Source organism: Emydura macquarii, unplaced genomic scaffold (assembly GCF_026122565.2).
Source record: "Emydura macquarii macquarii isolate MOO-44397 ecotype Brisbane River unplaced genomic scaffold, CSIRO-AGI_Emac_v2 contig_2768, whole genome shotgun sequence".
Taxonomy (NCBI): domain Eukaryota; kingdom Metazoa; phylum Chordata; order Testudines; family Chelidae; genus Emydura; species Emydura macquarii.
This window is the reverse complement of record NW_027132905.1, coordinates 3935714-3960825: the sequence shown is the minus strand read 5'-3', so window position 1 is coordinate 3960825 and position 25112 is coordinate 3935714. Positions and strand designations below refer to the sequence as shown.

Here is a 25112-nt window from a genome sequence, read left to right as displayed (position 1 = left end):
AGCATCACCAGAACTTCCTGCTGCTTTACAGTACTTGTGGCTGTGACGTTCAAACGACAGAGGGACCCATCAAAGCCTTTTGCAGAAGCAGATAGGTAAAGGACTTTAAAGGAGTCAGGAGGCATTGTGCTACCACATACTTACAGATGGCTGCGATCCTCAAGGTATGATTGTAAATGGACTGTTTATGCAAATTAAGAAAGCTGAACATGTAGGTTTGAAGGAAGTTTATCAGACATGTGCTGTGCAATCCATTAAGGTATAATATACATATGTAAGGGACAAAAAGAAAAGCCTTTGTCAAGGTCCCTCACCCAAGGTTCTTAAGCAAAGTAGGCAGTCATGGGATAAGGAAGGTAGGTCCTCTCCTAGATCAGTAACTGGTTAAAAGACAGGAAACAAAGGGCAGGAATAAATGGTCAGATTTCAGATAAAAGAGAGAAATAGTCTCCCACCCAGCTGTCCTCAGACCAGTGCTGTTCGACATATTCATAATGATTTGGAAAAAGGGAAACTGAGATGGCAAAATTTGCAGATGGTACAAAACTACACAAGAGCGTTAAGTCCAAAGCAGACTGTGAAAAGTTACAAAGGGATCTCACAACACTGGGCAACAAAATGGTAGATGAAATTCAATGTTGATAAATGCAAAGTAATGCACACTGGAAAACAACCCCAACTACACATACAAAACTAGGGGCTCTAAATTTGTTGTTACCACTCAAGAGTGAAAGGAGTCATTGTAGATAGTTCTCTGAAAATATGTGCTCAATGTGCAGCAGCAGTCAAATAAACTAACAATGTTAGGAAACATTAGGAAAGGAATAGTTAAGACAGAAAATATCATAATGCCTCGATATAAATCCATGGTAGGTTTTCACCCCTCCCCCCTTGAATACATTATGTAGTTCTGATTGTGCGTTATGTGAAGAAGTACTTGCTTATGTGGGGCAATCAGCCTGTGGATGTTGTAAAGGCCAAAGAATGTTGTAAAAGCCAAAAGTATAATTGGATTTAAAAAGAATTCATGGAGGATAGGTTCATCAGTGGCTGTTAGTCAAAACAGTCAGGGATGCAACCCCATGCTCTGGGTGTTCCTAACCCTCAGATTGCCACATGCTGGGACTGGATGATAGGGGATGGATCAACTGCCCTGTTCCGTTAATTTCTTCTGAAGCATCTGGCACCAGCCTTTCTTGGAAGACAGGCTACTGGGCTAGATGGACCATTGGCCTAACCCAGGATGGACAATTTTATATTCAAGAACAAATGTGGGGCAACCTCAATTTTTCCCTCATAGTTAAGACAAAATTCAAAAAAATATTTCCACCTAAAACCTTCAGTAAACTGGAGCTAAAGTTGAAGCTGTGCATCAATTTAACGAACATGCTTTAGTATTGTCAGTTTTAGTAAAATTTTATTGACAGCTAGGAAATTTTAAGTAAAGGCAAAACTTTGAAAGACAACACATTTGAAATTATGGAAATGGAGAATTAAGGAAACCTAAACCATCTTAACTCTGCTCCCGTTCATCACAAACTTGTTTCTAAATTACGTTTTATGCTCCCAGTTCTTTAATTCTATCAAAACAGAAGTGCTTTGTGCTGATGTCCTCTCAATCAATTATACAGAGTGTACATGGCCAGCTTACTCTTAAAGCTGAGGACATGTTAAACCCCATACAGCTGGTCATCTGTAAAGTCCTAATTTGAGTCCATAGCTAAATTTAAAATTAAGGACTAAGTTGCTAAAAATACAGGATATAAGATATAAACTACCCGTGGGAGAGATTTATACTTTGTGCATAGTGCAGAGGTGATGATAGAGAATGGCAAAAGTGCAATATATATTTACAAATTCATAATTTTAAGCAGGTTTGGAATAGTTCATTTGAAAAATACTGAATTCCATTACAAACAGCTGAGTGACAGCATAATCCAGTAGCGATCATGGGATTTGCAATCAGGAGCTACTGATGCCAGCTCTTCCGTTGACACTTTTACAGCTGTAGAGAAGTATGACTGAAATTTAGCCTACATTTAACTGATGAATGGAATGATCCCTGCTTCATATGCATTAACGTTTATACTGCAGTTTAAGTACCGTTATTGCACAAGATAAAAAAGCCAGTTTTGCCTGCTTTATTTATTTCAAGTTCATACATAAATTAAGGTATAAGGCAACACAATCTGTCAACATTGATGAAGGCAGAGTGCTTTCATTGTTCCCCAGGGGAACAAGTGAGAAGTTTTTGCACAAATATGCATGGAAAACAGCGAAAGTTACTCCTGTCTCCTATAAGGGAAAACAAATTCACTGGACTAGTTAAGCCATTGAAAGCCAATGTGCCCATTACTTTTCAAGTTAGCACATTATAGCACCAAAGTACATCTGGATTTTCCTATAGAGTTAACTAGGTGCTAAAGAACCTTTCTTGTGTACTTCATTAGAGCGACATCCTAAACTCAGCTACAAGTGGTGAACCATTTTTCACAACTCTAGTTTGAAAATACCAGGCAGCTGCCAAAAACTAGTTTGGAAAAGATTGTTATTGATAATTAGTGTTGATAGTTTGCCAGTTACTTTGGCTACTGAAGAAAACTCAATCAAAGCTTAAGTGTTGTTACTTGGTTACATAAGACAGTAGCAGACACTTATTGACAGTATACATTTATGAATAAATACTGGCTACACTTAAACTCATGCTGTACATCTGTGTATCATCTACGCAAATTTGTAAACATTAAGCCCCTCTCTGCTGTGATACCTATTGCACAAACTAGCAGATATGGTGCAGCTCCTTCCCAAAGGCTGTCAAACAGGATGCAGATCAATTTGACTCCCTCTGGACACAAAATGGGTACCAGTTCCTGTTTTACTGAAAAGTTGTTTTCAGATGCATGCCAAGATGCCCCAATCTATGCACTGCATTAATATTTTGCTAAATAAAATTATGTGTTTCTCTCCTTTCCCAGATTCCACACCTTACACTACAAAACAGCAGAGTCACATACAGTAAACATTTCTTATTTAACCAAACAGAACATACCTGGAAGAGCTTGAAGACCACTTGGTTATCTCCAGGTTGCATGTCAAAGCCCCAAGATAAAGATTTTTGTAGCCTGCATTTGCTGCTCATTCAGAGAGAGGTTTCACAACAGTCACTGCTTTTAACTAAGAGCAACTGAAAAAAATCTTTGTAGGAAGTGAAATCCTGCATTGGTTGCATTATAATACTGTAGTTGGTGGTAATGGTGGCATGTTACAACCAAAGTCACGGATATGCTGTCTAAGTGGTTTTAGGTCAACTTACAGCCAAAATAAGCCTTATTGTAGCATGTAAGTTATACTTAGTGTATACTTCTGAAGTGCTGAAGGTCAGGATAAGCCTTTCCTTTTAATTTTTTTCTGCTCAGGAAGCCCACAGCTATTTTTTTTTTCAAGTCACTGGTAAACACACTGAGCACACTCCTGAATTAACCCTTAAAGGTTTTGTGTATAAAACGATCTGAGATGTCACGTTCTTTGGTTGATTTCACCATTCATTACAAATAACTTACTGAATGCAGAAATTGCACTCAGTAGTTGTCTTAGCCTCAATAAAAACTGAAGCAGCAGCATTTTCACTTCAGTGACTTAGTAGCCATTGGTGCTCTCAAATCCTAGAGCACCATGCATAATAACCTACATTTTCCAACCATAAAGGCTTAAAATGATATCAATTGTAAGCCAAGCCCACAAGAGCTACAAGAGCTGTGTATTTCAACACAATTGGCAAATAAATTCCTAATATCCACTGCCTCCCAAACAAGCTGTACAGAGCAAAGCATTCTTTTTTATAAAGGAAAAAGAACCTTTGAGTGCCTGGGGCTAAAGAAAATTTTAAACTAATGAGATTCTAACAGCAGACAGAAAGCAAGTAAGAGTATCATGCTGCTGCAACAGATGATTATTGTAACAGAAGAGAGGGAGCCACAGCCCTGGAAATGTACTCATGAACAGCAGGCTCTACCAGAGAAAGGATTTGTTTGGTTGAGTATTTAATATTGGCTTCATAGGACTGATATGGAGAAGAGGAAAGCCAGCGTAAGGGGTTTGGGGTTTTTTGTAGGTAATGCTAATGTGACTTCAGCAAGGGATAACACGGGTCCAGAGGTGGCCTTGTCTGTGCTGAACTTTGTACTGCAAGTTAAACAAGCATGTGGTGTTGTGAGAAAGCCACAGATTCACGAAGTGGGCATTACAGAGAGCAGAACAAATCATCCAACTACATAGTCCCCTTCTCCCTCACCTATGCAACCTCCTCCTCATTTCTTGGCTGGAATTTGTGGTGTGTGTACACATCACAAATGAGTTTTCACAAATCATTTCAACAGGATGCATTCTGTCACGGCAAGAGAGTCTATCCCAGCTCCATCTTTATGGATCCAGCTGTTGGAAGTTGTTATGGGAGCAGTGGGCCAAGGCTCAGCTCCACGTGATGGGTGAGCCAGATGACCTCAGAACTTTGATCGCCTTCCTCACTGGGGCGGATTGGAGCAGCAAGGTTTTTAAACTCATGCTTCATCTTAAAGCTCATGGTCACTTCGCCTTCTTCTTTCTGTGGAGTGACCTTGATGAAAACTCCCATCTTGTTGGCCTTTCGGAAGGCTACAATGCTGCAAAATAAGAAACAGAGTATTAGATCAGCCAAGTCTCAAGCAGCTTTTCTCTTTGTGGGACTGATGCAACATCTCTGGACAGATCTTTTAGTTATTCTAACTAGCAAGTATCCAACTAGCAAGTACTGTACACCACTATTCAAGTATTACTATTGTAAACTCTACTTGAAAAGCTAGCATGATTCTCTAGAGGATGGACAACTGGAACAGCTGCTTACAATCTGAAATCCACAGCCTATAGAGAAGTGAACAATCCATATTTCTGAATTCTGAACAATCCATACCGCAGACAGAAAACACAGAACTTTTGCATTTCTCAAGCTTGACAAAAGCCTATGTGCTGAGGAAGAGTAGCAAAAGAGGAAGTTGCTGAGTATAAGCAAGTACCACATGTCAAATTATCCCACACACATGGAAGATGGAAAACTCACTCGGGGTCATCTTGAAAATCTTGAGGTTCTGCCAGCTCATCATATTCTGCTGCAGCATCTTTGCCAGCTAGGATTAGCTCCTTGGGAGGAACCACCACCTGCAACACAGTATGGAGAAGGGCAGTGCTGAAACACATCCCACCACCTGCACATCTAGCATCAGAGTAAGCACTCTCTTCTGAAGGCTAGTCAAGCAAGGGGGCACCACAGAGGAAGAGAAGAGTCCTCTGGTTTTCCTCCACCCTTTTTGTTTCCTCCTTATCAAAGGTCACTATAACACTTTCCCCTTGGATTAGAAAGTTACCTCTTCAGAGTTATGGACCCTGATAATAAGCACATTGAAGGTGATATACAAACTGTTCTCATATTGTACAATGGTGATATTAATGCATTAGGTTTAAGGTTTAAATCTCCCACAGAAGGAGTGTGAGACATGGCTGAGACTGATGTACATGAATCCTCCTGTAGCTTATGAGAAGTTGGGTGCTGCCCAGCCCATACAAATGCACAGTGCACTGGAATACACCTTTGCATTATCAGCTTGTTCAGCAAGAAGGTGCAGTACCTTAGCAGTACTGTTGATGTCATCAGGGTCTCCCTCCTCACATTCCATCAGAGTGACATGGGTGAGGTTTTCCACTGGATTGGTCAAAGTCAAAAGAACTTGGCTCTCCTGGTGAGATACAAAGGCAGGGTGCACAGCTTAGGAATCAATTATACTAAGAAATCATCTTTCACCCTTAGTGGTCTGCTTTATAGAACTGACCTCAGGCTGGCTAGTGTGCCTTCAAAACTATGTTACATTACCTCCATGAAGATCTACAGAATACTCCACTGATCTATATCATCCATCCTCCTCATGGGATGTAGGTATTCAGAAAAAGGATGCTATGCCATGTTACACTTAGGAAGGGCATTTCCACCTCACTAGTACAATTTTAATGAAAATGTATGCTAGGAATTTACTCTGACTCCCAACTCAACTCCTATCATTCCCAACATACTGGTACATTTGTGACATTCACCAGTGTCACATTATACTGTAGTCAACTCATTCAAAGTGCAAAGATTTCTTCCTCACCTCATCCCATACCAAAATAAGGCACTTGCCATCCCTTAGTTATGGTACCTTCTCTGAATAGCAGTAGTCGCTGTTTAACTCCATTCCAGTTAGCTATAAAATATAGGAAAGCTAATGCTATCACAAGCGTAGTCCCCTCATCAAGCCAGAAGACTTCTTAAAAATATTGTGGATCCACCACTCACACTCTAACTAAGGGGATCTGAAAAGAGAAACACTGACCTTCATGTAGCGCAGGTTAGGAATGGACATGATCCTCACCTCAGGGATGTAGTTGCTACAAATGAAAGATACAATGTGAGCCTGCTCTTACCAGTACTCTGCCCGTCAAAAGTCCATCTACACATTCAAAGATACTCATCTGACTTGTTTAGACTGTATGCTTCAGTTTGTTTAAAAACATACAATTCAATCAAAAGGATTATACAGAACAGACAAATTCAGTGCTCTGTAGATAACTCCTATCAATTACCACTTTTTTTTTTTAAACAAGAGAGTGCCTTTTTCAGTGAATTTTCTTTTACTTTTTAGACTAAAGTCAGGAAGTGGAATTTCAAAGAACTAATATAACTTTGTTCTAGAAAGCTTTAAAGGGAATTTTTAACTGACACTAAGATTGGCTGCTTTAAAGAGATATTGTACAGTGAATTGCCAAGGGAGCTCCTAGTGATATTGCATTGAAAATAACCTCATAATAAAAAAAACCTCCAGGTAATTTTAAAAAACACTGGTAAGCTGTAATTGTCCCTGAAAGCAATGGATTCTATTTGAAACCTGTGTATGCTATGATAGCTATTGTGCTCGTTTCTATGATGCCACCTAGAGCGACATCTCAATGCTGAAACATCAAAGATCACCATTTTTAAAGATCACCATTTTTGCATAAGTTTTCAATTAAAAAGACAAGTTTTTCATAGCTGGTGCTTGTAGATTTACATGATCTCTGGCAATGCTCTCTCCATTACCGTGTACAACTTTCTGCCAGATATATTAAAAATTTTCCTGGGTTACTCAAAGAAACATTGCATGAGCTTCTACATGTCCACAGCTGGTTTCAATTACCATCTTATTTTTTACATCCCCAGTTATCTCTGAATTTTAGACATCAAGATTACTGCTAGGCCTAAAAGAATGTAGGGTTTTAACTAAATATTAATACACAGCAAGATACTGCCGCCCCATCCATTCCCAGAATACTCACACAGCAACCAGTTGGATTTTGAATTTGATGGATGTTGGATTGAATTCTGGTTTACTCAGATTATGTTCACATTTCTAAAACAGATGAAAAGATATTTTAAACATCATAAATGTAAACATTGTGTACAGTCACACAGTAAAGAATAAAAACTGCAAATACCATAGTTTGGATGTTCAATTTACTAATTCTGTCAGCCTAAAGATCTAGTCCACACAAATCGTCCTAAATTTGGTCTAGGCATTTGGTCGAAATGCTGATGAACTGAAAATTTCCAGTTCCGGTGCTATCTTGAAACCCTAAGACCTTAGATTCTCTCCCCACTTTCAATAATCATAATGGACAAGCAACTACATAATGCAAGACTGCAATCTCATCACAAATCTGAATTAAATCAGAGTTACTATAACCCCTTCCTTCAGATGAAATTTAACTGTACTCTATTACTTGTTGTTGATAATATGTACCACTTGGATATCATTTTACATCTTCAAAATACTTTTAAAATATTAACTAATTAATCCTCAGCTCTTCTGGGAGTTGAAGATTATCCCCATTTGCCAGATGGAAAAACAGGTGTCTTGCCTAAGGTCATATAGTGAATCATTAGCAAAACCCACAATATGAATTCAAGACTTCCTGGCTTCTACACCTGTGCTCAGTCCTCTGCTTTTCTATTGAGATATACCATATTTCCCCATGTATAAGACGCTCCCATGTATAAGACGCACCTTAATTTTGGGGCCCGAAATTTGAAAAAAAAATGTATTACGGTAAAAAAATCTAAAACCACTGTATAAGACGCACCAAGTTTTTAGACCCCAAATTTTTCGAAAAAAGGTGCATCGTATACATGGGGAAATACGGTAGTTTGAAATGTCTGCTTACTGTCCACAGTCTTACAGAATCAGTCTTCTGCACTGAATCATCTCAGTGCTAACCAACTTTCCATGTTTTCTGTTTTTTTTTGTTTTTTTTTTTAAACAAAAAAACCTTTTCTAACACCAACCATATAAGCTACTCCCAGGCAGTATGCTAAAATACCGTCTCACAGCTAGTTAAGGCATTTAGGACTGGATTTTCAAAGGTATTTAAGTCCATTAAGAAGTAAACAGGTGCCTAGTGAGATTTTCAAATGTGGCTAATCAAGACGTCACTGGGAGTAAGGTGCCTGTCTGCATCTTTAGGCACCTAAACACTTTCAGAAATCTGGCCGTTAGTCTTCAGCCATGTGTCTCACCCTGCCCCCCAAGTGTAGTGTTCTTACTATACTTCACCAGGCCCTGCTCTAGTTGGTTCTAAGGCATTTTCTTATTTCATGATCCTTTAGCATTGCTCTAGGCTGGAACTTTCAGAGACGAAATGCAATCGCAAGTTAGTTTTTCAGGTGGGTTCCCACAGTTTAGGATTTCAAAAACTAGGAAAAAGCTACTCTGTATCTGGCTACCTACCCGACAGCGCAGTGAGCGTTTGATCAGAAGGTGCTTATGGCGCGGGTAGAGCTGGGAAGCACAGATTGGCTGGAAGTCAGGCTGCAGAAGACGCTGGTGCAGGGTAGTCACTATGCACATATTTGAAAATAAAAATCCAAATTAAATTCTCAACTGATGATAAACAAGTCGCATTAAATCATGCAGCATGTTTCAGATTACAGTATACTTTTGCTACATTTAAGGAATTTTACATCACTCTTCCATTGATTCAGTAATTGCCTTGACAAAAAAATTAAAGATTTCCAGTAATGCATGATCACAAAGATACGACAGTTATACATAGAAAAAGCAAGGACCAGGCACTGTAGACATAGGTATGACATTGACAACAGCCAGCCACAAAACTGGGGACCAGATTTCTAAAGCCATTTCATGACTATTTAAAATTTACTAGGCATGAATAGGAAATAACATTTGAGTACAGCCTTGAAAAATTATATTCCTTCATTTTCTTAGCTTTTTCATTATCACTACAGTTGAGCAGTGCATTGTACAAGACAGAAGTGGCTTCTGATCCAAGGTGTTTGACCAATTCAGACTCATGCACCGGATTACCAAAAAGGTGTATTCCTAAAGCAATGTAGATTTCTTAAATATTTTCATTTGTGGATTTGAAAGAAGAGAGGGTGGAAACTTGGCACAGAGTGTAAGCAGCACAACAGTGTACTCAAAACAGAAAATCTGGATTGTTGTTTGAACTTCATATTTTATACTATTTGCTCCAACATTGCTTCAGCCAATTTACAAAGACTTACCAATTGAGGCAAAATTCAGCTCAGTAACCCCAGAGTGTAAATGAACTGTTTAAAACTGTTGCCGAAATAATGAACAATTGTTACTATTAAGTTCAGTGTACAAGTCCATTCCCTATCAGCACAGCCATTTCCCTCATTTCCTGTTATTACTAACAAGGATGTCAGCTTTTTTCCTCCTCCAAATGCTGCCAGTTTTCAAAATTAAATCAAGTCAGTAACAAAATGCTATCAGAAGGATGCAAGAGGACAGTCCTGACTTTTCAGATTCTTGCTTCAACTTTTCTCATTAGACATGGAAGTCTGATAACATTTTTGCTTTTTTTGGTTGAGGTCATTCTTTACTAACTTGCATCACTGTACCACCTCCAGCAATACAATTAATAAAACCATAAAAACATGAAAAAACCCCAAGAATCATTTAATGTGGACGAAGTCTAGGCTGTTCTCAATGGTTAGCTCAACTGGTGAAGAGCAGCACAAGAAACAAGATGGAATCTTAAGCTATTACCCTCTGTAAGATTTATTGGTCTTGTGTAATAATCTTCAGGCAGAGGTTCCACTTCTTCTACAGCATCAGCAGGCTCAATCTTTATCTCCTTATGGTCCTCTCCTTCTTTCAGGCTGAAGCAAAAAACAGTAAAGACAAATTAGGGAGTCATTAAACACGGTATACATTTAATGACTGAAAAAATTATACCACAATAAAGTGTCGGATTACACTCAAACAAACAGCATTAAGGCTGAGATTCCCTCTCAACTCATATCGCTGTATGAGGTAACTGACTTACATTGACTTCTATTTAGAGATTTTTTGGATATCTAGGAACAGCAGGGTAAGCTACAGGATGAGTGACAGCCTGGCGATTCAGTAGTGATCCCACTCGCTCTGCCCCATCCTTTAACATGATCCCATCTCTCCACCAACTCTCAAGATGAAGCCCTTTTCCTATCATATCAGATAACTTATTCATCTTTCTGAATTTATCCTTTATTTTCCTGTTTATCCCCTTTAATCCCTCCCACCGACAATAGACTGAACACTGAAAACTCACGAGAGTCCAGAAAAAGCACTGATGGGCGCCCCAGGCCTCTGACGCTGGAGTCTGGTTCCCAGACCGTATTTATCCTACAAGGAAGAAAACAGTATTACCAAATCCAGATCTGCTGTCTGTCAGGACACAGGCCTATAGTAAACTTGAGCCTGCGACAACAGGACAAGCATAGGGTGCCAAGCAAACGAAAGCAAACTGAAAGAGTTTCTTCTCTGCTCAATAATTTGCGGATTTTGTCTGCTAAAAATATTGTTAGCACAATATAAAATCCTTGTACTTGCAGCCCAGGAAGAGCAGAAGTATACTGTCAAAGATTTGTCAAGCTTTAATTCTTTACTTAAACCACCATGCTGAACAACTACAATGTGTTGACCTTGGTGCTACTCCTGAAGGCAACTCAGTTACAGTTAGTGCAGAATGTGGTAGCTCACTGGCCTTGAAGAAGTGGGTAAATGTGAGCACATTACAGACGAAAACACTTTGCACTGCCATCAGAAGTAGATGGAGAAAGTGGAATACAGATTAAAGTTCTGTATGGCATGGGACCCGGCTACCTAACAGTCTACTCATCTCTAGGTATGGCCACAATGGGTAAGGACGGCTGAGCTGCTCACTGACTTACTAGATCTCAGCTGGAGACAGGATTTTAAAAGTGAGAGGCTGCTGGGGAGCCCAAAGAACCTGACTTCTCAGACCTTCCAGGGAATGCTGCAAGGCTCATCCTATTAGGCAAGAATTTGCTTCACCTGGAGCTAAAATGAGAGGTTTTCATCTGATGGGTTGGGCTAACTGGTAGGAAGATGATATTGGGCAGCCATGTTAGCCTATGCAGGGACTATGTCTTAGTCAGTGCATATTGGCTATTTTTCAAACATGTTTTGTGCCCAAAGGCCAAAGAAAGAAACCTAAATTATTAAAATACAAGCTTTATAATGAACCTTGGAACGATGTTAAAATCAAACTGGGCTGGACTTCAGACACACTATTGGTGTGTGAGTGGTTTCAAGTACTAGCAGAAACTGTGAAGAGACTTACCACTACATGTATTGTGTGTTGCTGTGAAGAGCCCGCAAAAAAGCAGCAGGTAGCAACGGAGACAAAAAAAATGCAGCCATAAGACAAGAGCAAATGCACAGAGCAGGCTGGTTACACAGTTAACCAAAAGGCAGCAAGCATACAGAGAGCTACCCTGCTAAATGAAGTAAGCTTCTCTCTAGCAGTTACAATAAATGCACCGTTCTGATTATGATAAATTCTTAAGCCCAACTTCAGTTAAGACTTTTAGCAGATAACCAATACATGTCAATCCTGCGCTATGAGGACCAAGAGATACTTGCCAATTAACATCTGAACAACATTATAGAATCGTATAGAGAAGTATTAACCCTGGTATCCTGGCTACATTCCAACTCTGGCATTTGTGTTCTGCCTAACTTCCCACTACATAGTTTCAATATAGAAAGATTCTTTCCATCCTTTAAGAAACAGGTGGTAGGACTGTTGCAATGTCCTCACACAAGAAGCAGCTGCATTTCAGTGGTAGCTGAGCTAAGCTCATCTGAGCTGAGCACAAACCGTCTGTGTAACAGATTTTGAAATCCTTCAGGGATTATTGGGTGGAGGGGCTGGGAACTAATGAAATACTTAGAGGGAAGATTACTGATCCTACCACTGTCATTGATAGGTCTCCTCGCTTTTTCTGGCAGGCACTATTATCCATCTAATCTTCAAAACTGAGGCATTTAGGAAGCCCTGCTCCTGTGCTCCCACTGTTTCTATTCTAGGAGCACCAACATCCCAGCTCACCGAAAAGGCCAGTGGCATGTAGTTTCGGCGTCGCACCAGTTTCTTACGATCCCGCTCAATCTTCTCTTTCTGAGCCAGCTGCTGGTAATATTCAACCAGTTTGTTAATCTGAAAGGGAAAAAAAGGACCAGTTATGTACTGTATGGTACACTATATCAGACTGGCCAATGGCATTCATCCATCTATTGAGTTTGCCTTTCCGTAAAACTATTTCTTTCCATTGCCAATATTGGTTTTATTTTGAAGGAAATACACTGAGGAAGCGTCAATGTCTCCCAGTCTTACCACACAATGGGCAACAGGAGCAGAAGTTTCATTGTTCCTCAACATCCACACTATGGTTCATCTCAAGACCAATTCTATCATAAAAATAATAGATCACCCAACTTTTAGTTCCCAGCTACTGCAGTAATTGAGCCTTTTTTCAGGGTATTGAGTGGAAAACATGGCACTCTCCAAAGTCATGGAGAATACTGCATGGCCAGTTGAGCACAATTTGGTGTAGAAGTACAATTGGCAACCTCCTTTTCAGAGACCAACTGTGTATAACAGAGGATGAGGATAGTAAGATGTATTATGTTGGGGACCAGGAGAGCTCAAAACCTAGAAGAAGGGATGACCAGGAAAACAACTTCTGTTCACATAGACAACAAATGTTTTCTTCAACAGTCTGCATGTTAATTAAAATAAAAGTGTTCCTGACAAGGATGATTCAGCCTTCCATCCTTCCTATGTAAATTAAATTCTTTGGAACTTAGTTTGTGTGTGGGGGGCTTTCAAATGAAGCCCAAGAAGACGTCATGTCTGATCTATGCCATTAAATATTCACGTTTGCAGAGTTGTTGTAGCCGTTGGTCTCAGAATATTAGAGAAATAAGGTCGGTGAGGTAAAATTGGGCCAACTTCTCTTGGTAAAGGAGACAAGCTTTTTTGCACTTACACAGAGCTCTTCTTCAGGTCTGGGAAAGGTACCCAGTGCCACAGCTAAATACAAGGTGGAACAGATTGTTACTATAAGTAGTTAGCACATATTGGAAGAGACCATTCAAGGTGAAGTGAGGAGGGCTTTAAACTAGTTTCGACGGGGGACGGGGACCTAAGCCCGAAGGTTAGTGGGGAAGAGGGACACCGCAAAGAAGCAGAAGTAGGAGGGTGCAGCAGGGGAGGCCTCCCAATTCATACTGTGAAAGTAGGCCAGTCGGCTACTTATCTCAAGTGCCTGTACACAAATGCAAGAAGCCTGGGAAACAAGCAAGAGGAACTGGAAGTCCTGGCACAGTCAAGAAACTACGACATGATTGGAATAACTGAGACTTGGTGGAATAACTCTCACGATTGGAGCGCTGTCATGGATGGGTATAAACTGTTCAGGAAGGACAGGCAGGGGCGAAAGGGGGAGGAGTTGCACTGTATGTAAGAGAGCACTATGACTGCTCTGAGCTCCAGTATGAAACTGGAGATAAGTCAGTTGAGTGTCTCTGGGTTAAGCTTAGAAGCAAGAACAATAAGCGTGATGTCGTGGTGGGTGTCTGTTACAGACCACCAGACCAGGAGGATGAGGTAGATGGGGCTTTCTTTACTCAACTGGGGAAAGTTTCCAGTTCACAGGGCCTGATTCTCATGGGAGACTTCAATCACCCTGATATCTGCTGGAAGAGCAATACAGCAGAGCACAAACAATCCAGGAAGTTTTTGGAGAGTGTCGCTGACAATTTCCTGGTGCAAGTGCTGGAGCAACCAACTAGGGGCCATGCTTCTCTTGACCTGCTGCTCACAAACAGGGAAGATTTGGTAGGGGAAGTAGAAGTGGGTGGCAACCTAGGCAGCAGTGACCATGAGATGGTCGAGTTCAGGATCCTGATGGAAGGAAGAAAGGGGAACAGCAGGATACGGACCATGGACTTCAGAAAAGCGGACTTTGATTCCCTCAGGGAACTGATGGGCAGGATTCCCTGGGAGGCTAATATGAGGGGGAAAGGAACCCAAGAGAGCTGGCTGTATTTTAAGGAGACCTTATTGAGGGCACAAGAGCAAACCATCCCAATGTGCAGAAAGAATAGCAAATATGGTAGGCGTCCAGCTTGGCTTAACAAAGACGTCTTTGGCGAACTTAAACGCAAAAAAGAAGCTTACAAGAAGTGGAAGCTTGGTCAGACGACTAGGGAGGATTATAAAAACACTGCTCAAACGTGCAGGAATGAAATCAGGAAGGCCAAAGCACAATTGGAGTTGCAGCTAGCAAGGGACGTGAAGGGGAACAAGAAGGGTTTCTACAGGCATGTTGCCAACAAGAGGAAGATTCGGGAAAGTGTAGGCCCCTTAAGGAATGAGGGAGGCGACCTAGTGACGGAGGATGTGGAGAAAGCTGAGGTACTCAATGCCTTTTTTGCCTCTGTCTTCACAGACAAGATCAGCTCCCAGACTGCTGTACTGGGTGGCACAGAATGGGAAGGAGACGAACATCCCGCAGTGCTGAAGGAACAGGTTCAAGACTATTTAGAAGGATTGGACATTCACAAGTCCATGGGGCCGGATGCAATGCACCCGAGGGTGCTGAGGGAGTTGTCTGAGGTGATTTCAGAGCCATTGGCTATTATCTTTGAAAGCTCGTGGCAACAGGGGGAGGTCCCTGAGGACTGGAAAAAAGCAAATATAGTGCCCATCTTCAAAAAAGGGAGGAAAGAGGATCCGGGGAACTACAGACCGGTCAGCCTCACCTCAATCCCTGGAAAGATCATGGAGCAGGTCCTTAAGGAATCCATTTTAAGGCACTTGGAAGAGAGGAAGGTGATCAGGAACAGTCAACACGGATTCACCAAGGGAAAGTCATGCCTGACCAACCTGATTGCTTTCTATGATGAGGTGACTGCCTCTGTGGATGTAGGGAAGGCGGTGGATGTGATATACCTTGACTTTAGCAAAGCTTTTGATACGGTTTCTCACAGTATTCTTATCAGCAAGTTAAAGAAGTATGGGTTGGATGAAAGGACTATAAAATGGATAGAGAACTGGCTAGAGCATAGGGCTCAACGAGTAGTGATCAATGGCTCCATGTCTAGCTGGCAACCGGTCACAAGTGGAGTTCCCCAGGGGTCGGTCCTGGGGCCGGTTTTGTTCAACATCTTTATTAATGATCTGGAGGATGGGGTAGATTGCACCCTCAGCAAGTTTGCGGACGACACTAAGCTGGGGGGAGTGGTAGATACCCTGCAAGGTAGGGATAGGATACAGAGTGACCTAAACAAACTGGAGGATTGGGCCAAAAGAAATCTAATGAGGTTCAACAAAGAAAAGTGCAGAGTCCTCCACTTAGGAAGAAAGAATCCCATGCACAGCTATAGACTGGGGACCGACGAGCTGGGCAGCAGCTCTGCAGAAAAGGACCTGGGGGTAACAGTGGATAAAAAGCTGGATATGAGTCAGCAGTGTGCCCTGGCTGGCAAGAAGGCCAATGGCATATTGGGCTGCATTAGGAGGGGCATTGCCAGCAGGTCACGGGAAGTGATTATTCCCCTCTATTCGGCATTGGTGAGGCCGCATTTAGAATATTGTGTCCAGTTTTGGGCCCCCCAATACAAAAAGGATGTGGACAAGTTGGAGAGGGTCCAGCGGAGGGCAACAAAAATGATTAGGGGGCTGGAGCACAGGACTTATGAGGAGAGGCTGAGGGAACTGGGCTTGTTTAGTCTGCAAAAGAGAAGAATGAGGGGGATTTGATAGCGGCCTTTAACTACCTGAAAGGGGGTTCTAGGGAGGATGGGGCTAGGCTGTTCTCGGTGGTGGCAGATGACAGAACAAGGAGCAACGGTCTCAAGTTGCAGTGGGGTAGGTCTAGGTTGGACATTAGGAAAAAGTTTTTTACTAGGAGGGTGGTGAAGCACTGGAATGGGTTACCTAGGGAGGTGGTGGAATCTCCATCTTTAGAGGTTTTTAAGCTGCGGCTTGACAAAGCCCTGGTTGGGATGATATAGCAGAGGTTAGTCCTGCTTTGAGCAGGGGGTTGGACTAGATGACCTCCTGAGGTCCCTTCCAACTCTATGATTCTATGATTCTATGATTCTATGATTCTAAGTGGCCTGTTAACCCCTCTGAAGTCATAGGACTGAAAAAGGGGATTAGTGGGTTACAGGTTGTTGTAATAAGCCATTCATCCAGTGTATTTCTTAAGACTATGATATTTAGTGTCTAGCAAAGTTATGAATTTAAGCTCCCAGGTTCATCTTTTGAAGGTACTGGTTTCCTGTGAAGATGAGGACTAAGAGGCCAGCTATACAGGGATTGCTTTGTGAAAAGTGTTCACCTACAGGTGATATGATGTTTTTGTCTTATTTTTCTTTGAGAGTCCATTTGAGAGCATAGTGATTGTCTCTTTTAACCCATATTGTTGCAGGGGTATTTAGTGCATTAGATGAGGCACACCGCATATTGTGATAGGCACGTGTAAAACCCATGGATCTTGAAAGTCTACAGGTTTTGCATCCGTTATGTTAAATATTCCTGGCACTTCTCATAAGGGTCATAGTTTGGCTCTAACATTTCCCTCACCACACATACCTGGTGCCAGCTGGTGACATTTCAACAATGTTTGTATAAATATAGTTTACGCAGAACTTTAGGATCTTTCAGGATAAAGAGGCACTATATAAAATACTACTCCTGTGGTAAGATTTGGCAGTGTCCAAGAGTCCTTCTTTTTGCTGAATTCAGCCAAGACACTGACCTTGTGACTACATATAACCACAGTTGGTTTCTCAATAGTAACTGAGATGCAGAAATTCACTGACCTAAAAGCAAGACCAGAGCCTTTCTGTCCTATGTCACTGCACCTAAGATTTAAACTTTACCACTCCCCTTCACTTACCCTCTGCGTGTATGGATTCTCCGGCTCCTGCCAACCACCACTGGCTGAAACAAAAAACAAAACAAAAAGCCAATAGTCCTCATAAGGAGAAAAGTCTCATACTCCATATGCTGGGCAACTAGAACAACTGCTTCTAAGACTCATCATCAATGTTTTCCATGACAATGCTGAAGATAAGAAGTTGTAGCGAAGTTTCCAATTTTTTCATGATGAACAAGCATCTTATTACAACAGGCAAGATTTAACACTAAAACCCCATATGAGGGGCTGCCACCAATAGCAGCACAGATGCTATGAAATGCTATGCTGAAATCTTGGAAAGAACCAAGAGATTCCTCTATTTGGAAGGCTGTTCACATGAAGCTTCATGGAGAAGTAGCTTACTTGATCAGTTTTTATACAGCATTTTAAAACAATAATCTGCTTGTTAAGAATCACATTCTCTACTGCAAAAGGCCCAGCTACTGCTATTTACATAGTTGACAGGAGATGCAATTATTTCAGAAGTCAAATTCTTTGGCAATCACAATGTCTTTCCAGATGAATTAAATGTAAACTAGTTTCCACCTTTACCCAAAGTATCCCTGAAGATGTCTCAGTCTGAACAAGAAATGTTGATTAAGTTTTTAAAATCATTCCATAAATGAGTCCCAGATTTGAATGCCACCTGCCAGTTTACACTGAAGAATCATAAACTAATCTTACTCCCCTCACAGCATAATTAAAGTTGCTATTAATCTAATCATGCAGTGTTAAAACAATTATTTACGGTTCTTTAATCATGAAGTGAAAAACACGGAAATTAAATGATACAAAAGTAAGTAAAATCCATGCACCAAGATGAGTACGGTAATGATTCAGTTACACGGCAGCCAAACCCTATGGAATATAATATAAAATAGGTATCTTAAATTCTTGTTAAATGGCAAAACTAGGAGATACAAAAAACAAAAGTTTCCATTGCAGGACAAACAACATAGCCAAGCTCCCACTTTGACATCCAGTATTAAATGCAACACTCAAGTGTGTTAGGCAATTAACAAATAAAAGACAGTCTCTCTGCCTTTTGGAGTTTGCAACTGAAGGTCCTAATCCTGCACTCATTCTGAATTATAGTCACAGGGGCTCTGGGCAAGCACAAAGATCTGCTTGTGTTAAATCAAACTGCAGGATTGTGGTTTAACAGTCTAATCTAACCAGTCAAACTGTGCAGATTCTATATTTACTGTATTCCCTGCTGGGCAAGGGACATAATATATAAAATTGAAAAATGCCTTGAAGGGAAAACCTAAATTCAAATAAGGAATCTAAAATGGCTTCAACACATGCATATTTCGTCTTAATAGATGTGCCAGAACTATCAGTTTACTGAAGTGATGGAGTTATCATGAAGTACATCACGCATCTGTGTTGAGAAGCTGATCTACTTAAGAATCTGAAATAATGGTACAGTAGTTTGTTATACAGAGAACTGCACTGATTATAAAGAGTTCCTAACTCAATCAGATCTTTTACTAGGCAAGTGACTAGTTCTATTGTAGAGCAGAGTGAGAAGTACCCTAACTAACTCATCTTAACACTTCTCAATTCAGAGACTTCCTAAATGGGACAATCCCCCTTTACCAGCTCAGAGTGTGAGAAAGTTTTACTGAGGCTCCATGCACCACAGACCAGGGAGCCATTTTTTTATTTAATATCTCTGAACAAATATTTTCTTCCAATATTACTCACGGTCCTATCTTTAATACTGAGTTACTTACCAACAGACTTATCTGCCATGCCCACATCTCTGGAAGTCCAGCGACAAAATCCACAGGCCAAGTAATATGCTTTCTTCATTGTAGTCTTGGCTGGGTCATCAGGAAGTGGAGCAGGAATGCTAGTTGCCCGGGTGGAAAGAGTGTGCATGCAGCATGGGCAGTCAAAACAGTTAGCACACCTGTCAAAGACAACAGAAAGTCATGAGATAGAAAGATCCTTGACAGAACCCTAGTGTTACACAAGAGTATTACAGAAACATTCTTAAAGAACAGCAAGTCAGAACTAAAATGTGCCTTTCTGCTCTCAGACAGCAGCTTTAGAAAACATTGTGCTCATACAGACTCAGTAAGGGAAGGAACAGGGTTTCATAAAGTCAGCCAAAGGTTGGACAGAATGAGCTGGTAACACTAAAAATAGTGCTAGGTGTATAAATTAATTCCAAAGCTTACATGTAAACGTGACAGCAGGAGAACAAAAATTTATTATAGTGCCAAAAATTACACATAGCACTTCACAGTGAGACACATTCCCTGTCCAAGAAGTATTACAATGCAAGTAAGACAAAACTTAGGAGAACGGTTCAGGAGAGGGAGACTGAGACACTGCGGTGATGTGGCGGAACAATGCATAGATGGATCATGGGATTATTAATGCTGGAGAAAAAATTGCTCAACGTAGGAGCTTCAAAAAAAGAGAGATTTGAAGGAGGAGACATTGCAGTACAGGAGCAGCCAACCTTACCTATTCTTCTTCAGCTTAGCTTCAGCTGATGGCATATTTTCCAGGCAACTGGGACAATAGTGAGAGTCCACCTGGTGAGCAAACAAAGAAATCACCTCAATCCTCCTGATCCGTATATATCTGGACAAGACAGCAACAGCAGCAGCAGCAACACTTTGCTGCGTGATCTCAAAATATTTTATGGAAGATAACAGCAATGTGAAGATGTAAGATAGACTTCCGATGTTTGAAATTTTTCAGACTGGCTTGGCAAGGAATTTCTCTTTAGTATCTTACATCAGAAGAGGGTCTTGACAAGAAGGATTAAATGCTACTACCTAGGAAACAGGCCAAGTTTAATTGGGCCCTGATATGGTAAAGATTACAAAAGCCTCAAGATGACAGCCATCTGTTTCTGAACTTGAATAATTAAGTTGATAGAAAGAGTACTCTTGCCTTTCAAACATATTTTTTCAACTATACGACTACTCTATTTCCATATCTGATCACCATGTGTCTAACTTTAATTTGTCATTGTAACTGCATTGGTCAGCAATTAATAGTCTGGAAAGTGTTTTTATAATTGTCCTGTATCTTAGAAAACTTATTTTCTAAGTCTATGGGAATATTATATCTCCTTATACATCCTTTTATTGACAAACAAAACTGAAATTAACAACTGAAAACTGTTATCTGTGAACCTGCTTCATGTTTTGGGGCTGCCAATACAGATGTTTCCTGGATTCCCACCTGAATATGTGACTAGACCAGTCATTCTGAAGAGAAAAAGCATGAGAGATGCAGCCAATTTACTAACCCTTTTACATTATTGACAAATGCTGAAATATTTGAACAAACAGATGTTTTACTTGCATTAGATTATTTCATCTTCACTTTAAGTGCCTTTACAAGTCTTTAGATTCTTCAGAATGCAACCAAACCAGTAGCCTGACTCTAGGAATTTTGGCAGAATATCATTTTAAGATAGTAACCAAAAATTGGAAAAACAATGTGTTAACATGTAGCATAATTTTTTTTTAAAGTTATAATTTGCATACAGAGAACAATATTTCCCTCACATCTTAAGCCTTTAGTGATTTAGGTTTTATAAAACACAATCAGAGCAATTTTCTCCTTTATCCTGTTACTAAATCCACGACAGAATATATATGTCAAGATGTTGCAGTGCTGAAACCAGCAACTTTGGGATTGATGCCTCACTAATTAAAATAACTTGTGCAAGTTTTTAAACCCCTCTCTTGTGTTTTGTTTGATCAGGAATCTCTGGAAAGAGGGTAACCCATCTATCCATAGTCTCAGCTGATCACTATTTATACCTTAAGTGTGAAAGGGCCTTGATCTTGAATGAATCTTTTCCTTGATGAAGTACAAAGTCTTGCCTGCACAAATTTACTTTGATTTCAAATGCATGGGGAAATAGCTAGTCCAGATGAAAATAAAGTTTAAAAAAAAATCCTGAAAGGTGTACCTCCGAACCCTGAATCTGGGCTCAGAGCAAGTCAGCGGTTCCCAGATGCTGATTTGTGACAGACAATGCACGCCATTGTCTCCTGGGAAAGGAAGCTGCTCTGTAATGCTTAGCGTTCACGGCTTTGTCTTGGGAGAGTTGGGTTCCTGGGCTGTGCCTACCTGCCAGCGGCCACCCTGGGATCACCACGCGGCTGCACGGGCAAGAACATCAGGCAACCAAGGCAGGGGAAGGGCCAGGCCCTGCTGGGAAAGGGGAACAGGAGACCCTCTTCTGGGCAGCTCAGGCCATATATGGGGTGGGGGAGGGAATGGCCAGACTGTGCCCAGGCCACTGTGGGGGATGGGACTTCTTTGGGGCTGATCCCCTCAGATCCAGGCCGGGGGGGTGCGAGTGGAACCAACCCCCAGGAGGCGGGGGGAGGGGCGCCCCCTCCACGGAGCAGCTGCCAGGGCCGCGCCCCTCGCCCAAGCCAGGCCAGCTCGGCATAGTCCAGAGCAGAGACAAGGCCCTACTAGGAGAGTCCACCCACCATGCACGCATTGACCAATCAGGAGACGAAAACTAGCCGACGGACGATACAGGCCAATCAAGACGTCAGCCCGGGCCGAACTCCCGCCCCCCCCTATTATTTGAACCAATCGCAGAGGGCTCGACAGCTACCTCCGCCCCCTTCCCCTCACAGACAGCCTCAGCTAGCCCATGGGAAGAGCCAGAAGATTTGAGCGGCAGGTGATGCGACCAATAGGCATCGGCCGTCCCCCTCCTCCTCGCTGGTCTCCGGCCCGGCCAGGCCCGGCTCGGCGGGTAGCTCACCTCGTGGGAGACGCACTCCAGGGAGCGGAGCTCGCTGCAGTAGCGGCAGAAGTAGAGCTGGGAGAGCGGCGCGCGGATCTCCTTTTCGCCGCGCACCAGGTACGAGACCCGCTCCGACTGCAGCAGCGACGCCATCTTGGGAGCGGAGCCGGGTCAGTCAGAGACGCCGCGCGCCGCCTCCAGCCCTCACCACCCGCCCCCGTCACGTGATCCGAGCGCGTGGCACCCACGTGATCGCTCAGCCCCTTCCGGGCCGGGGAGGGGGGAGGGAGGTTGGTGTGGGGGCGGGGCCGGGAGGTGTGTCTAGGCTCCATGGCGCCTCCTCAGGCGATGAGTCTAGAGGGGCCATGGGGTTAGCCCCAGGCAACCCCCCCCCACCCCCCACAGCCAGGCCATAGACCCCATAGTCCCCGTCCTGCCCCTGACCTAGCCCCTCCCCTCTGTGTCATCGGAGCGCCGCAGTCAGGTGACCGGCGCCCCCATTGTGCTAGGTGCTGTACAAACACGGGGACGGACAGACGGGCCTGGCCCCCCAAGAGCCTACATTCTTTAGTGTAAGCGGGGGCCAGGACAGACTGACAAAGAAACAGATGAAAATGTTCAAGCAGGGAGCAGGAGGATGGCTGCTTAAATCCAGGCCTTGAGGGAAAAGCCCTTGGCGCGCACACAAAGAAGCCCGGCTATGTACACGGCTCGCAAATCCTCGCCAGAACGCCCCTTTCTGCCTTGTCAGGCTGATACGTGTGAAAGGCCCCATTTCTAAACCTCCCCGGGGAAAGTCTATGCGTTTTAGATAACACAACTACATCTTACTGAGCAACCGCCTGTCTTGGGACACCACCCCAAAGCATCCCCAAATAGTTTGGGAATTATGCTGCCCTGCCTTTTGAAGCTGTTATAACCGCTTTGTTTCTCTGGTGTGATTGGGTTTTGTCCCACAGATGCCTCCTTGAAGAATTAAAATGCGACCTTTTCGTGGTATTTCAAGCCTCAGAGACAACTTACGTCATGTGTTGCTCTTCCAGTGCTACTCCCAGCAATGGTACAAAAAGATACAAAAACTACTGAAATCTTCTAGACAGCAGGGGCAAACATAGCCCTGTATGCCTCCTGCCAAGTTCAGTTTGTGGTGCAGCATCTCCTCACAGACATGCTGACCTCTCTGTGACCTTTTTCTCTTTTCCCAGAAAGGATATGCTGTTCCCGCCACCCCAGGTCTGGTTTTGCAGGGAGCTCTCCTTCCCTTAATCTGTCCTTACACCTTACAACTCCCCTTAATCTCCCCTTACAAAATCACCTCAATTTCTCCCTCTCCACCCTCCCTATCCAATGCACTCTGACAGTACACAAACCCCACAGCCCCATTTTATGAGCATGGAGCCCTACTTCCCTCCCAGCCTCTGCAAGTCAGTTGTGGGTCTCAAAAACCAGCTCTGCTTCCCTTCTTTAGATTAACAAGAGACCTGGGGCACGTTGAAGTGATCAGCTGCAGAGCTTCAGCACTACGCCAGAGGGGAAGAAGTCGTCAACCACCCAGTGGGACAGAGGACTCTCGTGCTCAGATGGGAAGCAGCAAAGAATTGATACAGCTCCTTCAATGAGAATCGTTACAAGGATCGCCAAACATTGCCCATGTGCAAGGCTTTCTGCTTAGTCACTGTGCTTTCCATCCACCCTCACCCTGCCATCCCTTCTGATCAGCCTGGCTGCTGGTCACAATCAAATTAATCTTAAAGAAAGAAAATCTGATATGGAGTTAACGAGAGGGAAGGGGTTCAGAATACACTTGCAATAGTGCCACCATCAATCATTCAAAAATCATGAGTCAGGCCTCAAAAAATGATGAGACTGGCTTTAAAAATTATGAGATTTTTTTAAAAATTAGGTTCTTTTTATTTGCTTTCTGGTTTCTGAGCCTCACTTTTTTTTTCTTTTTTTAAAGAAAGCTGAGATCCTCATGCAGTCTTGTCATTCCAGGAGCTGGGGCTTTAAGAAATACCACAAAATGCAAGACTTGCAATAAAATTGTAACAGTCAGCAACTCTGCCCTCGTTTCTCACAAAGTCCAAAGAATAGAGTTTTTGGTAATATATACCGCTCCTCATGCCTTCAGTGCCATATTGCTTAGACAGTACTTCCTTTGACTTCCAAGACTGTTGGCTTTGGCTCAAAGTATCTGAAATTGCTTTACAAAGTTAGATATTGGTAGCAGAGTGACTTACATTAATGCATCTGCCCTTAAACTCTCAGTAGTGCAACTGACACGTACGGGGGGAAGGAGAAGTGGACTGGGATGCTGGGTTCCTCCCCCCCCCCTTCTGTTTTGTAAAAAGCCTGCCACTGAAGTACAACAGAAACCAATAATTGGAGTGTATGTGGAACCTAAGCAAAGACAAAAAGAAGCATGGGTCTGCTAGGCAGCAGCCATCTCTCAAACACCGTTCTTGGGGCTATTCTGACATAATTAATCGTGTTGGTGCACCAGTGAGGAAGTAAACAAAGATTCCATGTTAACATCAACTTCACTGAAAACAAAGGACTCAGTGTAGGGTATAGGAACAACAAGAAACAAAATCAAGACGGAGATTTTTTTCTTCATGCTCTAAAAAAAAGTACTTGGGTGTGTTCCTTTACTTCCTCTTTTTGATGCTGGTTAGCTGTGTCAGGCTGACAGTCCTGGAGACTGAAGTCCTCTGTTTACCCCTAGAATAGTAACAGCCCTGACAGAGAATGCAAACATCCGCATACACGGCCTCAACACTGTGCCTCTGAGCGTGGGAGGGGAGCTCGGTGTCCCTGGCCCATTCGGTCCTTTTCTCTGCGGAGACAATGACAGAGGTGCCTGTGAGGGTCACACTTTTGTTATGTGGACGTAGGCTCTGGAGTCAGGCCCACTCCATCGGCCAGCTAAACTACCACCAGATGGCAGCTTTTGGGCACCGATTACCTGACAAATCCGCTGAGCTACCTGGTCAGGCCCTCTTAAGA

General features: G+C 42.5%; 1 protein-coding gene and 1 long non-coding RNA gene across 3 annotated transcripts; one reads left to right on the top strand and one right to left on the bottom strand.

The window, feature by feature from the left end:
- Positions 1 to 221: 221 nt before the first annotated feature.
- DCTN4 (dynactin subunit 4) lies at positions 222 to 22296 on the bottom strand. 2 transcript variants are annotated; one of them, XR_010923518.1, is made up of 14 exons: positions 22125 to 22296; positions 19841 to 19911; positions 19099 to 19277; positions 17339 to 17382; positions 12478 to 12585; positions 10672 to 10745; positions 10128 to 10240; positions 8823 to 8932; positions 7375 to 7448; positions 6396 to 6450; positions 5658 to 5765; positions 5093 to 5190; positions 3050 to 4658; positions 222 to 380 (listed from the first exon to the last, which is right to left on the bottom strand). XR_010923518.1 is itself a non-coding variant. In XM_067567409.1 (13 exons), exons 1-13 carry the CDS (start codon positions 22257 to 22259, stop codon positions 4445 to 4447), a joined length of 1383 nt encoding a protein of 460 aa, XP_067423510.1. In that variant the 5' UTR covers positions 22260 to 22296; the 3' UTR covers positions 1391 to 4444. The 2 variants fall into 2 exon arrangements, 1 of the variants encoding a protein (XP_067423510.1); XM_067567409.1 differs by lacking the exon at positions 222 to 380 and having other exon boundaries at positions 1391 to 4658.
- Positions 21992 to 25112, top strand: LOC137165900 (uncharacterized). Its single transcript, XR_010923519.1, has 3 exons — positions 21992 to 22223; positions 23066 to 23166; positions 23575 to 25112. It is a non-coding gene; the product is annotated as an uncharacterized lncRNA (long non-coding RNA).

Bases quoted from the DNA above. Each gene is read 5' to 3' on its own strand.
- DCTN4 (XM_067567409.1), bottom strand. From the start codon at position 22,259: ATGGCGTCGCTGCTGCAGTCGGAGCGGGTCTCGTACCTGGTGCGCGGC. The intron at 12,586-17,338 runs GTAAGTGAAGGG...TTTCCCTTTCAG, and splicing joins AGAATCCATACACGCAGAGG to ATTAACAAACTGGTTGAATA. The intron at 7,449-8,822 runs GTAGGTAGCCAG...CATCTGTTTTAG, and splicing joins AACGCTCACTGCGCTGTCGG to AAATGTGAACATAATCTGAG.